Here is a 14,280-nt window from a genome sequence, read left to right on the forward strand (position 1 = left end):
AAATGCTGTTCTCCGTGACAGGTTCATTTCAAAGCACTAAAAGACTATTTTAAGTGCACCAAAAAATTATAAAGATAAAAAACTGAAATATGATTTATTTCATTCTCACTATCTGCAGCAATAGTCATTTTTAGGATATTACCAGGTTTCCTTGAAATAGTCGGACACGTTCTCAGTTGGATTTAGCTTTTACAGGGCCATTTTAATACATTCACATTTCTATTCTTTAGCAGCTCCAATGTTACACTGGCATTATGTTAGAGATCTTTGTCCAGCTGAACAATTAATTCACTATTTTTAAGCAGACAGAATCAGGTAGTCTCCTAGTATTTCCCTATCTTTCTTTATGAGAAAAAAAAAAGCTCTACATTTCAAATTTTAGTGTGGGATTAAATACATAAGTAAATAGGGCTTTTGCTGAACATTTATTTGAAACAATAGGCAAAAGTATGTTTTTTGTTATGAGCAGATGGATTCCATTCCACGTAGAAGCCCTCTCTTTATACCCCTCCTAAGCTGCAGCCTGTTAGCAGCTATTAAGAGGGCTGCACACGTATTTCTTAGTTAAAACAATAGGAATAAAGTTAATTAAACTTACACTGAAAAGAGTGGTGACACACGTGAAGATTCAGGGGACATTAGTCGCCCAGCAACAAATGTTCTCTTCTTTGGCTGACTAATCTCCCCAAAATGCCTTCCCACCTAAAAGAATATGAATCGCCGATGGATGGCATACAAATGTAGGGGAGATTTGATAATGGGCAACTAATCTCCCCCAAATCTTCAGGTGTGCCACCACCCTAAAGAGGCAGTATTCCCCTTTTTTTTACAAAAGTGACATTTATCCCATTATATTTAGGCCCAGTGATAGGACTAGCAATTAGATTTTGCTGTAGCCCATATAGTATGGAAATATGAACTGTGTTATATAATAAACAAAGTATTCAGTCAACTTACTGAAAATGTTATTGCAATTTTAAGAAACGGTCTACTCTTCACAACAAAAAAATAGTAGGTCAAATCAATGTTACCAAACTGATCCAATTATCACTTCAGTCCAATAATCACTTCAGAAAACATACATCGCCAATCTGCATTTGTGAAAGAACATACACATAACTAAAAAAAAATGTTACTGCTATAGTACGCACGGTCTTGTTTGTTTTGTGTACTCTGCCCTGGAGGTTCTGATTTTAACACAATGTAGCAGAAGCCAGCTAATTAACAGACCTGTGAAGAATCATGGAAGACAAGGAGTGGATCTGCTCCTCTCAGCCAGCAAAAAAAAAAAAACCCAAGCAGTAAAGCCAACGCTCCCTGTGCCCTTAGTGTTAAATGTATCCAGTGACTGATCAGATTGCCAACATGGAGCCAACACTCCATGTGCCCTCAGTCTAAGAATAATTTACAATAACCCTGTCTATTCTCATTTGATAAAAAGCCAAACCATTCTTGAAGCTATCTAATGTATCTGTCAGTACGACTGATTCAGGGAGAGAATTCCACAACTTCACAGCTCTCACTGTAAAAACCCGTTCCAAATATTAAGATGAAAAAACTTCTCTCTTCTATTTGGAATGGATGCCCTTCTGACTGCTGGAAGGACCTACTGGTAAATAAAGCATTAGATTGTATAAATATTTAAGGGGGGCATATATTAAACTTAGTTATTTCCTTAAGCTCCTTTTCACCTCAACTCCAACTTGACCAGTCTTTCCTCATAACTCAAACTTTCCATACCCTTTAACAGCTTAGTTGCCCTTCTGTATCTGTCTGGTTGTTTCCATTCTCTGCATGTCTGGTTATTACTCCTGGCACAATGTGACAGCAAACAGCTGATTATCAAAACCGTTGCAGAACCAACTTCTGAAGCACTGTTCAATCAATTACATTAATCACAAGTTTAGAAACATCAAATATTTGTAATAATATGTACAGGACAGTTACTAAAAATTCATTTTTCACTATGCAAAAAATAAAAAAAAGATTTTGAGCTTCATGTCACCCTTTAAGTCTGACATCAACTGAAGCCTACAGTAGGTTTGGCGCAGCCATAAGAATGAAATTAAGCATGATATCTGACTTTGGGCTCATAATGGTCAGCAATATGAACGAAAGGCTGTAGGCTTGTTACACTGCACAGTATCAAACTATGAAGCTGGGCAATTGTTACTCCATTTGGATTAAACTCTATTTTCTTTCTAAAGCTGTCATAATGCATTCAGTAGCTAAAAGAACAAGTCTGAGCAAATACAAAATCACATTAATCCAGTCTGTTAGCATTGTATCCATTCCAAATGTAGCGTGCAGCTCAGTTTCGACCGTGTGTATAACCTGGATGTTTAGCCTGATTGGCTGACAATACAAGGGCATGTCTGAGCTGAGGAATTCCTGATTGTAGCTGGAACTGCCCAGATGCAAGGTTACAGGATCCCAGGTACTTTTTACAAAAACAGTCGTCATTTCTTGTAAATGTTTATACTACATAAAGGCAAGGCCTATGCCTGATAGCATCTACTTATACTGAAGATTTCTCAAGAAGTGTAAGAAAAAAAACCCCTAGTGTTCATTCCCCTCGTAGTAAGTTAATGTAATCTGCTGCAGAACATGTTATATACAAATAAAGTATATTAATATAACCACTCATAGGAAAGGTTGAAAAAAGAAAAGAAAAAAAAAAAACATTTTGCTGTACAAGAATCTTATAGGCCAAAGAACAAGATTTTGATTCAGTGTTGTACAGAAAGAGAAAATTGCTTATAATCAAAGTGAAGGAACTGGCTCATACCACTATAGAATGGATAGTTACCATCTGTTTAAAGACAAGGTCATGACAAGCGTTACTCATTAAACCAACTTCACTTTGCCACTTCAGCTTTGCAACCACCTTCGTTCCGCCATGTAAACAACCTGAACTGTGTAACCAGCGAGACAGATGGAGAGGGGGAAAAATACCAGGAAGAGCACATTGTAAAAACAAGATTATCACATCAGTCGTTTGAGGGATTAAAAAGAGGCCTAAATAAAACCCTGACTCCAGATGGACATTATTTTAACAAGACAGAAAAACTGAATCAAATTATTGACCTCTTCATTCCGTATTTGAATTTGCAAACATAACCACAAAGTATACCTGCCCCGGACAGATCTGAGCTAATAAAGTGTAACGTGGGTTGGACTCGTCCATAAAGTAAGAACACGTGAACTGTAAAATCCTCTGGATGACCCAATAACATGTATCCTGCTTCTAGTTAATCTAGTGGCTCGCCCACATAATGCTATAGATAGCCTTAATGACAATTACACTAGAGGAAAAGATCTTCAATAAAGCAATGTTTATTATAATTACTAGAGGTGCAATGACAACGTGCAAGTGGGGCCATAATGGACTGTACCATTTATACAACCAACAAACCAGAGGGGAGGAATAAATGCTGTGATCATTTTGTTACACAGAACAGTGTCCTCCCCTTTGAAGTCAATCAGTTTGGGTTCCCAACATTGTCCCTGAACACAGCCCATCAAAAGCAATTCCAATTCTACACGGGACTGGAGTTGCTCAATGACTCGCACATGCCTCTGGATTCCAGGAAGAAAAGTACAAGATGTCAATCAACAGAACATCCCATTGCAGGAGAAAGTCAATGAAGTCGCTGATGGGTGAAATGCAACAATGTAAGAAATGTCACGGGAAGAGCCTGTGGCGCTTCTGATAGACTGCCATCATGTATGATGATGCCACTGTAGCTGTCATGGGCATCTGGGAGTTGTAGTTTAAGAGCATGTATGGCGCCACAGGTGGCCTTCAATGAGAAGCTCCCCCCCCCGACAGAAGCACAGATGGAATGTCTGGCCTGGCGCACTTACCTTGGGGAGTTCCCTGAGCTGGTTGGCGTCCAGGAGCAGCTCCTCCAGACTCCGGCTGTACCTATAGATCTCCTCCGGGACTGCGAGCAGCGAGCGGTGTCTCTTATCCACGGACTCCACATGACGGTTACACCGCCACAAGGGAATGCAATGGAACATCCCCGGGCAAAGTCCGAACAGCGGGCACCCCCGTGCCTTGTGGTGAGCCCGCCCCAGCTGCGAGCAAACAAATCAGTCACTACTACTGGAGGAAATCTGCCGACCCCGACCTCACTGTCAGCATCCAACAACTTGTTGGGCTCCTCACTCCTCAGGTCACAAACACACATACACAGTGCACTCACAACGGCTCAGACTGCCCGCCCCTCCAGTGAGGGGGGTCACTACACCCGCTTGTCTGGCTTCACAGTGATTCGCACCTGCCCAGTCACTCACTCACTGCAGGTCACCGTCCTCTCTCACGGCTCCTAATCACGCGCCGCACTCCCGGAACTTCTTACACTGCGTACACTGAACAGGGAAAAGAACCCAACATGTAACCTTCCTCCCCCGGCTCCCCGGAACCAGCATAGAAAAGCATCTGCTGGAAAGGAGTGCCACTCACCGGCTCTGCTCTTCCCAGGCACCTCCGCCCTCACTGCCTAATTAGCAGGCGCTGATTGGTCATTGGAAGCGGCGCGCTGGGTGTGAGTGAGACAACCCTCCTTCCCTGCATGGGACATGCACCCGTGCATCGGAGTATCGGTCCCTTCGCTGTGTGCTGCCGTTGGTTCCCTTCTCTCTGCTACTGGCGCGCCCCCGGGCTCGTACACCTGAGCGTCTGGTCAGTGGCATTCTCCTGCTGTGCTGGGCGGCAGGGGCTCATTTGTTTATAATTGTTTCATTCGCCCCGGGAGACTTTGCTTCCACCGTCTCACAGCAGCACCTAGTTCTCCAGACATTGCTCCCAGCTGATAAGTTAGACACGAGGGAAAAGGGAGTCACAGGAAAGTTTATGAAGAGTTCACTAAAAGGTAATAATGGCATTTACACCACTCAACTATAGCCTGAGGTGATCACTTGACTTTTAAGAGCCACACTGGCATTGTCATTCCTTTGCCTGATGGCTATTGCAGGCCTCTGGGCAGCTGCACGCCTGTGAGAGAGAGAGACACACACTCACTCACTCACTCTCTCTCGTCATTTGTGGGACACAACACATTTGTTATTGAGTCACCTAAAGTTACATGAGTGCCTTTGAGAAGAAAGGGGTGACATTTAAAAAACCCAGTTCATATGTTATTAGCTAATAGAAAAAGTACAAAACTGTTGTCTTATTAACTAGTTAATTAACCATTTTAGAAAGAAGGAGGTGGGTGTTCACGAGGAAGCAATATGGATGTGGTTTTCCACCTCATATACGCTTTTATGATGTCTGAACTTACGTAGAAAATAGGGATGTACCGAATTTACTTTTTGGCATTCGGCCGAAAAGGTGGGAAAAATATTTTTTTAACTTCCTTGTTTTGTGACCAAAAAGTCACATGATTTCCCTTCCCACGCTTAATTTACATATGCAAATTAGGATTTGGTTCGGCCATGCACAAGGATTCAGTCGAATTCCCAACCGAAACCTGGATTCAGTGCAACCAGACAAGTGTTACACAGTTATTGCAAAATTGCAAACCTTCTCAGTTTCTTCCTTCTCATTAGTAGAGTGAAAAGCTGAAGGAAATTCACAATCACTGGGTGGTGCCAAAAGTTAAACACCCCCAGCAGGTCAGGAGTGGAAGTCAAAATAGGGCCTGACATTTCAAGAACACAGAGGCCCAAACACCCCCCCCCCACACACACACACACACACACACCAGCCCACAAAATAATGACTTGTCTATGACACCTTACAGAAGCCCTTCTGCCCCAGTAGCCCCCCATCTCATTTTCTGCTGATTCACTGCACATGCTTTGTGCTGCTGTCACTTACTGAGCTTAGGGACCCACTCACAATATACAGTACATATAGAATAAAAAAGTCACTGTATAAAGCTTAGTAATTAATATAGATAATTACTACATGGCAGCAAAGAAACCAATGCAACTAGTATCAATTTAATAATCATCCCTGTAGCATCAGCTTATATTACAGACAAACCTCATTTTTTGCTGGATAATTTGTGACAACCCTTAAGCTTAGCTTCTCAACAGCTGCTCAGAGCCCACTGAGCATGTGAGTGTCACAGACACTTTCCAAGATGGTGACCCCCTGTGACAAGTTTGAAGTCCTGGATCATTGCTGCTATTGACAAGCTGAAACTTTAGGCTGGTGCAATAAATTCAATATACAAAACATGCCATTTTTATCCCTATTCATTTTTAGGGTTTAGTTCTCCTTTAAGAAAAGCTTTGTATCTGGCAGGGGCAGCCGTCCCTTTCCATTATCAATATCTGATGGTTCTCCCAGACTTAAGTAAAAAATCTTTAAATTGATATTTGATGAGGAATTGTTTTAGAAAAGAAGGTGTAACAGAACCTAAAGGTAAATGCTATGGAATTTTGAGGTCCAGGAGGAAAAAACTTTTTGAGGACCGGGGGAATAGTGACATGGAAATAAACTCCATTTTAAAAATGTTTTTCTTCTCTGTTTTTGTTGTTTTTAAAGGCTAATTTACAAAAACTGACTTTATTTCACCAAAACCTTGAGAGTGGAGGTTGAGTTTGAATTCTGGTGGATTTCACTTTTACTCCAAAAAAAATGCTATCTTCTCTTTTGTGAATTCTCTCCATGACACCATCCTCACAACTAATGCCCGTCTTACAGGTTACAGAGCTTTGACTCACAATGGAGCAGCCATGGCCAAACCTAGAAAAAGATTTCCCGTAAATTTGGAAGAATCAGAAGCTATAGCCACTGTTATTATGCTTTCCACTGAGTCCTCACTTCCAGTAAATCAAGTACCAGTAAATCAAGTACCGTATATACTCGAGTATAAGCCGTCCTGAGTATAAGCCGAGGTACGTAATTTTACCTCCAAAAACTGGGAAAGCTTATTGACTCGAGTATAAGCCTAGGGTGAGAAATGCAACAGCTTCTGGTAAGTTTCAATCAAAAAATTGAGGGTTTCTGCTCCCATTGGAGGTGCCGGCGTCTCGTTTTTGGATGCCGGCGACCATTCTTGGACGCCAGCGAATATTCTTGGAGACTATTCCAATATTCTATACCGTTTTTGCTATTGACCCGATTATAAGCCGAGGTAGAGTTTTTCAGCATATTTTGGGGGCTGAAAAACTCGGCTTATACTCGAGTATATACGGTACCTGTAGGCTCACACAGAACTACAGTATTTTCGAAAGCGCAATAATCTGAAGAAATCGTCAATGCTAATATTTCACAACTCCATACAAATTTTAAACAAAGTATAAATACATTTTTTATGTTCCAGTTTCACAGAAAACATGCATTTTTTTGTTCTTCCCACCGCAGGAGAATACAAGAAGAAAAGGCAGTCTGTAGTTTTCAATGAGCTTGTACTCACAGTGGTGCAGGCAAACACATCAAGTTGCATTGCACCTGCATACAGGGTTTGCCTGCACCACAATGAGAACAGCCTCATAGAAAATACAGGCTTGCATTTCTTTTTTTGCTTTCCACCACAGGGGAAAGCATTAAAAACACCCCTAAGTACAGGATCTATTTAATTTCCTTTAACCAGCATACTTATCGAAACTTTACGAATTATTTTATGCATAATGTTTTTTACTATCCGCTTCAGATGTGTGGTCGGGTTATGGCTTGTGAGTGATAAGTCCAAAATGCAAAAGAGTGAGTCCCGGGATTGAGGTTCCCCCAAAGTCCAGAAACTTCTTTTAGGGCCCTCCTCTGCCCACACAAAAAACTTCACAGAAACAGACGATGTTGCTGTATCCATCAGAGGGGAGGGGAAATAACAGAAAGTTTATATAGTGTAGTAATTTCAATCCTATATAATAAAGTTGAAGTGTCTCTGCGTCCAGTCCCTGTGTCCGTGGGATTGCGCTACTGCGCATGTGCCCCACGGACCGTCTAGACTAGAACAATTCTGTTTTTATAAATGTTTGACTACATATGTTCTAGCGCCCGTTAATTTAACGGACTTAATGTCTAGTATTAAATAAAACACACCCACAGTGTCCTCCAATACTTATTAAAACACTCCTTCACTGTGACACAGAGAAACATACGATTGTGTATTACACAATTGTGTACAGTCAGTTTGGCACTTAGGTTTCCTCGGCGTCCCTTGGAACTTTGTGCTTTTTTTTAAAAAAAAAATCACGAGCGACGCTTCTCCAAATGGTGGGCGTAAACACGCTTGGCGCTTCTGGAAGTTGAGAGCATAATCACGCTAACGCATTTCGCCTATCGGCTTCCTCCTGAGCGATGACGTTTCCTGCTCTCTGCTGTTGGTTTATCTCCCATCGTTTTTTTCTTTTTCAACAAGTCCCTTCAAAAAACTTTATTTCTCTAAAACACTATCACAAGATTCTATTAACTCCTTACATGATAAAAATGAGACAATTTCCCTTATACAGATCACATTGATGCATATTATTACACAATATATTAAAATCAGTCTAAAATATACACTTACAGTTGCAATTGAATCACTTAAGAATAAACAATAAAAAGGATCTTTTCCATTAAAATTTTGACCCATTACTTTAAAATGGCGATGGGGGGGGAGGGTTTTTTTTGTTTTTTATTCTAAAAAGGCTCTAAGGTTAAAATCCACATTTAAACCTTGTGGAACCAAGGTTATTAACCTATGGATCCACCAACTTTCCCTTTGAAGGGTTTTTTTAACCAGATCTCCTCCTCTCCAATCTTTCTTAACTCTTTCAATTCCAACCCATTTTAGACCTGTTGGATTTTTGTTGTGCTTTTCTAAGAAATGTTTCGACACTAAGGGGCCGATTCATCAAGAGTCGAATATCGAGGGTTAATTAACCCTCGATATTCGACTGGGAACTAAAATCGTTCGAATATCGAAGTCGAACGATTTTGCGCAAATCCTGCGATCGATCGAACGATTAAATCCTTCGAATCGAACGATTAAATCCTTCGAATCGAACGATTCGAAGGATTTTAATCCAACGATCAAAAAATCACAGGCAAGCCTATGGGGACCTTCCCCATAGGCTAACATTGACTTCGGTAGGTTTTATCTACCGAAGTAGGTGGTCGAAGTATTTTTTAAAGAGACAGTACTTCGATTATCGAATGGTCGAATAGTCGAACGATTTTTACTTCGAATCGTTCGAATCGATCGAATTCGATCGAATTTAACCAATTCGATGGTCGAAGTACCCAAAAAATACTTCGAAATTCGAAGTTTTTTACATTCGAATTCTTCACTCGAATTTTGTAAATCTGCCCCTAAATGTTTTATATTTCCTTTCCTTATATTATTTATATGCTCCCCCATTCTCTCTCTTAATTTCCTATTCGTTTTACCCACATATTGGAGGCCACATGGCCACTCCAATATGTAGATCACATTATTCGTTTCACATTTTATTAAATCTTTTATCTCAAAATTTTCCCCAGATACCTTGCTTACAAAATTTTTTGTTTTTGTGCCAAATTGGCATGCCTTGCATAAGCTGCATTGAAAAACATCCCTGATATGTGTCACACTTTTTCTCTACTTTAGTCATACAGGTGTGTATTAATTTTTGTTTTATATTAGGGGCTTTTTGAAATATAATTTTTGGTTTCTTTGGGAGAACTTTTTCCAATTCCTTGTCCAAACTCAATACATTCCAATGATTCTCTATAATTTTACTAATTTCTTTTGACTTTGAATTATATTGTGTCACAAAGCACATATTGAATTTCTCTTCTACTTTAGTTCCTTGATATATTTATTTTTTATATTCCAACATTTTGTCTCTATCCTGTTTCCTCATGTACTCTAGTGTCCCTTGTATACTTTCTTTCCTATATCCTCTTTCCAAAAATCTATTCTTTAAGATTTTTGATTGTACATCATAATCTTTTATATTGCTACAATTTTTTCTTATTCTTCTGAATTGTCCCTTTGGGATATTTCTTATCCATTGGGGATCATGGTTACTGGAGGCTAGGATGTAGTTATTTGTGTCTACTTCATAAAGAAAGTTTGTGTCTGTAGTTTATTATTTTCAATGTATATCTATAAATCTAGGAACTCTATGTTCTTACTACTTTAGTTCAGAGTGAACTCTAAATTGAAGTAGTTCATTGATTTGTTGTAAAAATTTGTGAGTGCATTCCACTGTTATAAAAGTCAATGCCTGTTTAAAACGTGTTTTTCTTGATTTTCTTTCTGGCGTGTGTAGTGTACAAAGAAAATATCCTGCAGTTGCAATTTAAGTACTGCTAGAGTATAGACATAAAAAGCAAGTGGACAGTGTAAGGTAAGGGAATGTAGTCAAAGTTTGTGTAAACTTGCTCCTAAAAAGTACAAAAGGTAAAATGTCGCACTTACTATTTGATTGTTTTGTCCATTGCCCTTTAAACTAAACTCTACCATCTTTTTTGTGTGTCTAAAACAGTACCTACGCTTAACTTACACGTGACTACTTCACTTAAATCATTTAGCAGCCATCTTGTACCTCTTTCTTTATGCTATACGTTTGGAATGCTATAATAGAAATGTGACCAAGGGTGATTATTCAGAGAAAACACAAAACTTGAAAATTGCATAGACCCAGAACCAAAAAACTGAAAAATAGCAAAATTCAGATATTAAATTAAAGCCTTACAATATCTTCCAGAAGGATGCACATTCCTTTTTTGATACTTCTGGCGACTTTTCTAATTTCTGCTAAATTCTCAATAGATGAGTGTATCATTCTTGAGATATACATGGTTTATCAATTGGCTTCCTCAACCTAATATTGTTCCTACTGCAAACAACTCTTGCAGATTACTGACTCGTTCTTGCATCTGCCAGAGCAGACGATGGAATGGAGTATGAAATGGTTGCAACACCTAATACATGGATATATCCTTGTAAGGCCAGCTTTGTGCAGCTTGCAAAGTTCTAACTATAATAAACGATTGTGAAACTTCGTCATGCCACAACATCATTTCATGTTTTCACCTATCATCACATAGTTAACCAAAGCTCTAGCAAGCTGCAGAAAAAAGCTAATGTGAGATACATATGTTTGTCTTGCAATAAATACTGTTTGTAATGATATAATCAGTTAGAAAAGGCTGTAAGGTCAGAGTACAGCCACTGAGGGTATAATTCAGGTAACTAATCTAAAGCTGGCCATAGATGCAAAGATCCGATCATACGAATCATCGTACGATCGGACTTTCCCATCTCCCGACCCGCCACTAGCCATTCAGATCGAAGTCTTACCAGTCAGTTAAAGAACAGATCAGCAATGTTTTGCCCCTGACAGCAATCGTATGATATCTATGTCCAACCAAAGCTAGTGACAGTCTCCCACTGAAAATCGTACGATCGGCAATACACGCAGAGATATTATCGGCAGCCGACAGAAATTTTCTAACCTGTCCGATCGACCGATCTCTGCCGGACAAAAAATGTCGGGACTCTCCACACACGGTTCGAAAATCGTACGAATCCTCGATTCGTACGATCAGATCTTTGCGTCTATGGCCAGCTTAAGCGTTGGTATGACAAGCAGTCCATTATTTAGTGTCACTATGCACTACTTACTGCATTCACAATTTTTTTAGGGGTTATACATGCAACGCATGCATAACGTGCATGTATGTACAACTTATTTAATTAACCATGGTTTCATTATTTTCAATGAATTATGCATGTGTTGTACCTTTTATAGCAGCATGCTATGTAATATTGCTGTCATAATTAATGTGACATTTCAATTTATGTGTTTACCTTTTGTTATCACTTTTGTTTTTTTATCTGTCTTTGAATTTTCAGAAACTAATCTTGGCACTATCTTAAAGGAAAACTACCCCCAAAATGAATGCTTAAGCAACAGATAGTTTCATATTAAGTGGCATATTAAAGAATCTTACCAAACTGGAATATGTATAAGTAAATATTTCCCTTTTACATCTCTTGCCTTGAACCAACATTTTGTGATGGTCTGTCTGTGTGCTGCCTCAGAGATCAACTGACCAGGAATACTACAACTCTAACGGGAAGAAGTGCGGAAGCAAAAGACATAATTCTGTCTGTTAATTGGCTCATGTGACCTAACATGTACAGTTTGTTTGTGTGCACCGTGAATCGTACAAACCCAGGGGGTGGCCCTTTTTTTTTTAAAATGGCAATTTTCTATTTATGATTACTCAGTGGCACATACTAGTAGAAAAGTATGTTATTATGAAAATTATTTGTTAACACGAAGCAGGGTTTTACATATGAGCTGTTTTATACATTATATTTTTATAGACCTACATTGTTGGGGGGTATAGTTTTCCTTTAAGCATATAACTGTGTATAAGTTATTTTTTGCTAAACAGGACAGCCCTTTCCTTAGCACCAAGGCCATATTTACTTTATAGTGTAGGGCCATACTGGGCCGAAATCATCTTGCAGCAATATGCAGGTTGATTTCAGTCCTACCACGGGCAGAAGCCTCTTCTCTGTTCACTGGACCAATCGTGTCAGCTACATTAGGAATATACTCTGTCGATTTTGCAGAAGAAATGCAAGACTTTGCATTTTGCACTGAAATCCACTTGTTCGCACCAGAGCCAACACAATGGTTCTACATGTGAAAGACGAAGGAGATTTCTGCACAAGCTAGGAACTGAAATCGACTTTTGGCCCCAGCCTATAAAGTAAATATGGCCTTGGTGCTAAGGACATGGCCATAGCCATAAGCACCCAAGGGCCTGTGACTGCAGGCATAAAGGAGGGCCTATATGGTAAATAGAATTCATTCCAAAAGAAGAAAGCCCCTCCTAGGTCCTAAATTTGGAGGTGGAGCTGAGGAGAAAGGGATTGTACCTTCAGCCTCTATGATATGCGCAGTACTGCAGACCTGTCTGCACATGCATTGATTACAGGATGAGGGGGAGGAGCTCCGGTCCAGTGCCTACATCAGCATTGGTCCTTAAAGGAACTGTTTATTGTAAACATTAAACTGGGTAAATAGGCTGTGCATAATTTAAAAAAAAAATTCTAATATAGTTAGTTAGCCAAAAATGCAATCCATAAAAGCTGGAGTGACTGGATGTCTAACATAATAACCAGAGCACTACTTTGCAGCTCTATAACCTGTATCTTCACCTGTTAGTGGTCAGAGATTTGATCTGGCCACATGGGACTTAAAAAGCATTCATTTGCTTTTGAATCTAACCTGTGTGCTTAGGATCAAAACTAAAACTAACTAAACAGCTATGTCCCATGTGGCCCCCTAACTGACTATCTAACAGGTAAGAGAGATAAAAAGCCAGAAGTAGGGTTCAGACTATTCTGTTACATCTGTTCACTCCAGCCTTTGTAGATTAAATTTTTGGCTAACTGACTATATTGGAAACGTTTTTAGTTTTGCGTAGTATATCTGTTTTTATGTGGGTTTGTTTTGTGTGAAAGAAACTCTTGTACATGGGAGAAACTTACCTAAGCATTAGGAGAACATGCAAACTCCTTGCAGATAATGCAAGCTATTAAGACACAGTAAAAATTTAATACCGGTATATGTTTTGGCAAACTTCTGTTCTGTTGCAGAATGAAATGTGAAGTATACCTGTTTTACCTAATAAAATAGCAAAAAGTGTATTCTCTCTGTGTACTGAGATAAAGTGCCCATGCTCCAGTGCCTTAATATCAAGTTGCATTAACAAAAAAAATTTGATGAACACCAGCACTTCAATCTACTGGCAAGAAAAACAGTTGCTGTGATTTTCTAATGTGCCCTTTAGTTTGCTAGCACTGATTCTCAACATATCATATGTGCTTATTCGTTCTACCAATTGCTTTTGTCTTAGGCTTGTGGCACACCCTTGTGCATCCTAGGGGCAATTTTATTTACCCCTGTGCCTCTCACTGGACTTTTCATTCCCTTGATATTAACTGTAAGTGGCCCATGGTGATTTGCTGCATTTTACCATTACAATCAAAGTCAAATTGCTTCCACTATACCTGCGCTTTTTGAAGTGTCAGGTGCAAGCTGCTTTCTCACTTCCAAGGGAACTAACTACTGTAGAAAAATTCATGCTGCAGCCCTCCGAAATGGTGACATTTCTGTGTTTATTAGTGCCAAAGACTGCATTTTGCCATTCCAACTTTTCCTTAGAAAAGTCAGTGTCCATTCAAATGTCCCCCTTCTGGAATATCCCCTAGGAGGAGGACATGAACTGCCATATTATTTTTTTAAGCTGTTTATAATACAACGCCTACAAAATACTATATCTATACTACAGAAATACATGTTATAGACATACACCTTGCCAGA

General features: G+C 39.5%; 1 protein-coding gene across 5 annotated transcripts in view; it reads right to left on the bottom strand.

Moving 5' to 3' along the window:
* The window catches only part of lrrc1.L (leucine rich repeat containing 1 L homeolog), a 58,639-nt gene extending 53,739 nt beyond the window's left edge, over positions 1 to 4,900 (bottom strand). The window contains exons 1-2 of one of the 5 annotated variants that reach the window (XM_018261921.2): positions 4,472 to 4,900; positions 3,868 to 4,083 (exon numbers count right to left, since the gene is read on the bottom strand). In XM_018261921.2, coding sequence (XP_018117410.1) covers positions 3,868 to 4,026 — 159 coding nt within the window. In that variant the 5' untranslated portion in view covers positions 4,027 to 4,083; positions 4,472 to 4,900. 5 annotated transcript variants of the gene reach the window in all.
* Between the last annotated feature and the right edge of the window lie 9,380 nt (positions 4,901 to 14,280).

This window comes from Xenopus laevis, chromosome 5L (genome assembly GCF_017654675.1).
Source record: "Xenopus laevis strain J_2021 chromosome 5L, Xenopus_laevis_v10.1, whole genome shotgun sequence".
Classification (NCBI taxonomy): Eukaryota; Metazoa; Chordata; class Amphibia; order Anura; family Pipidae; genus Xenopus; species Xenopus laevis.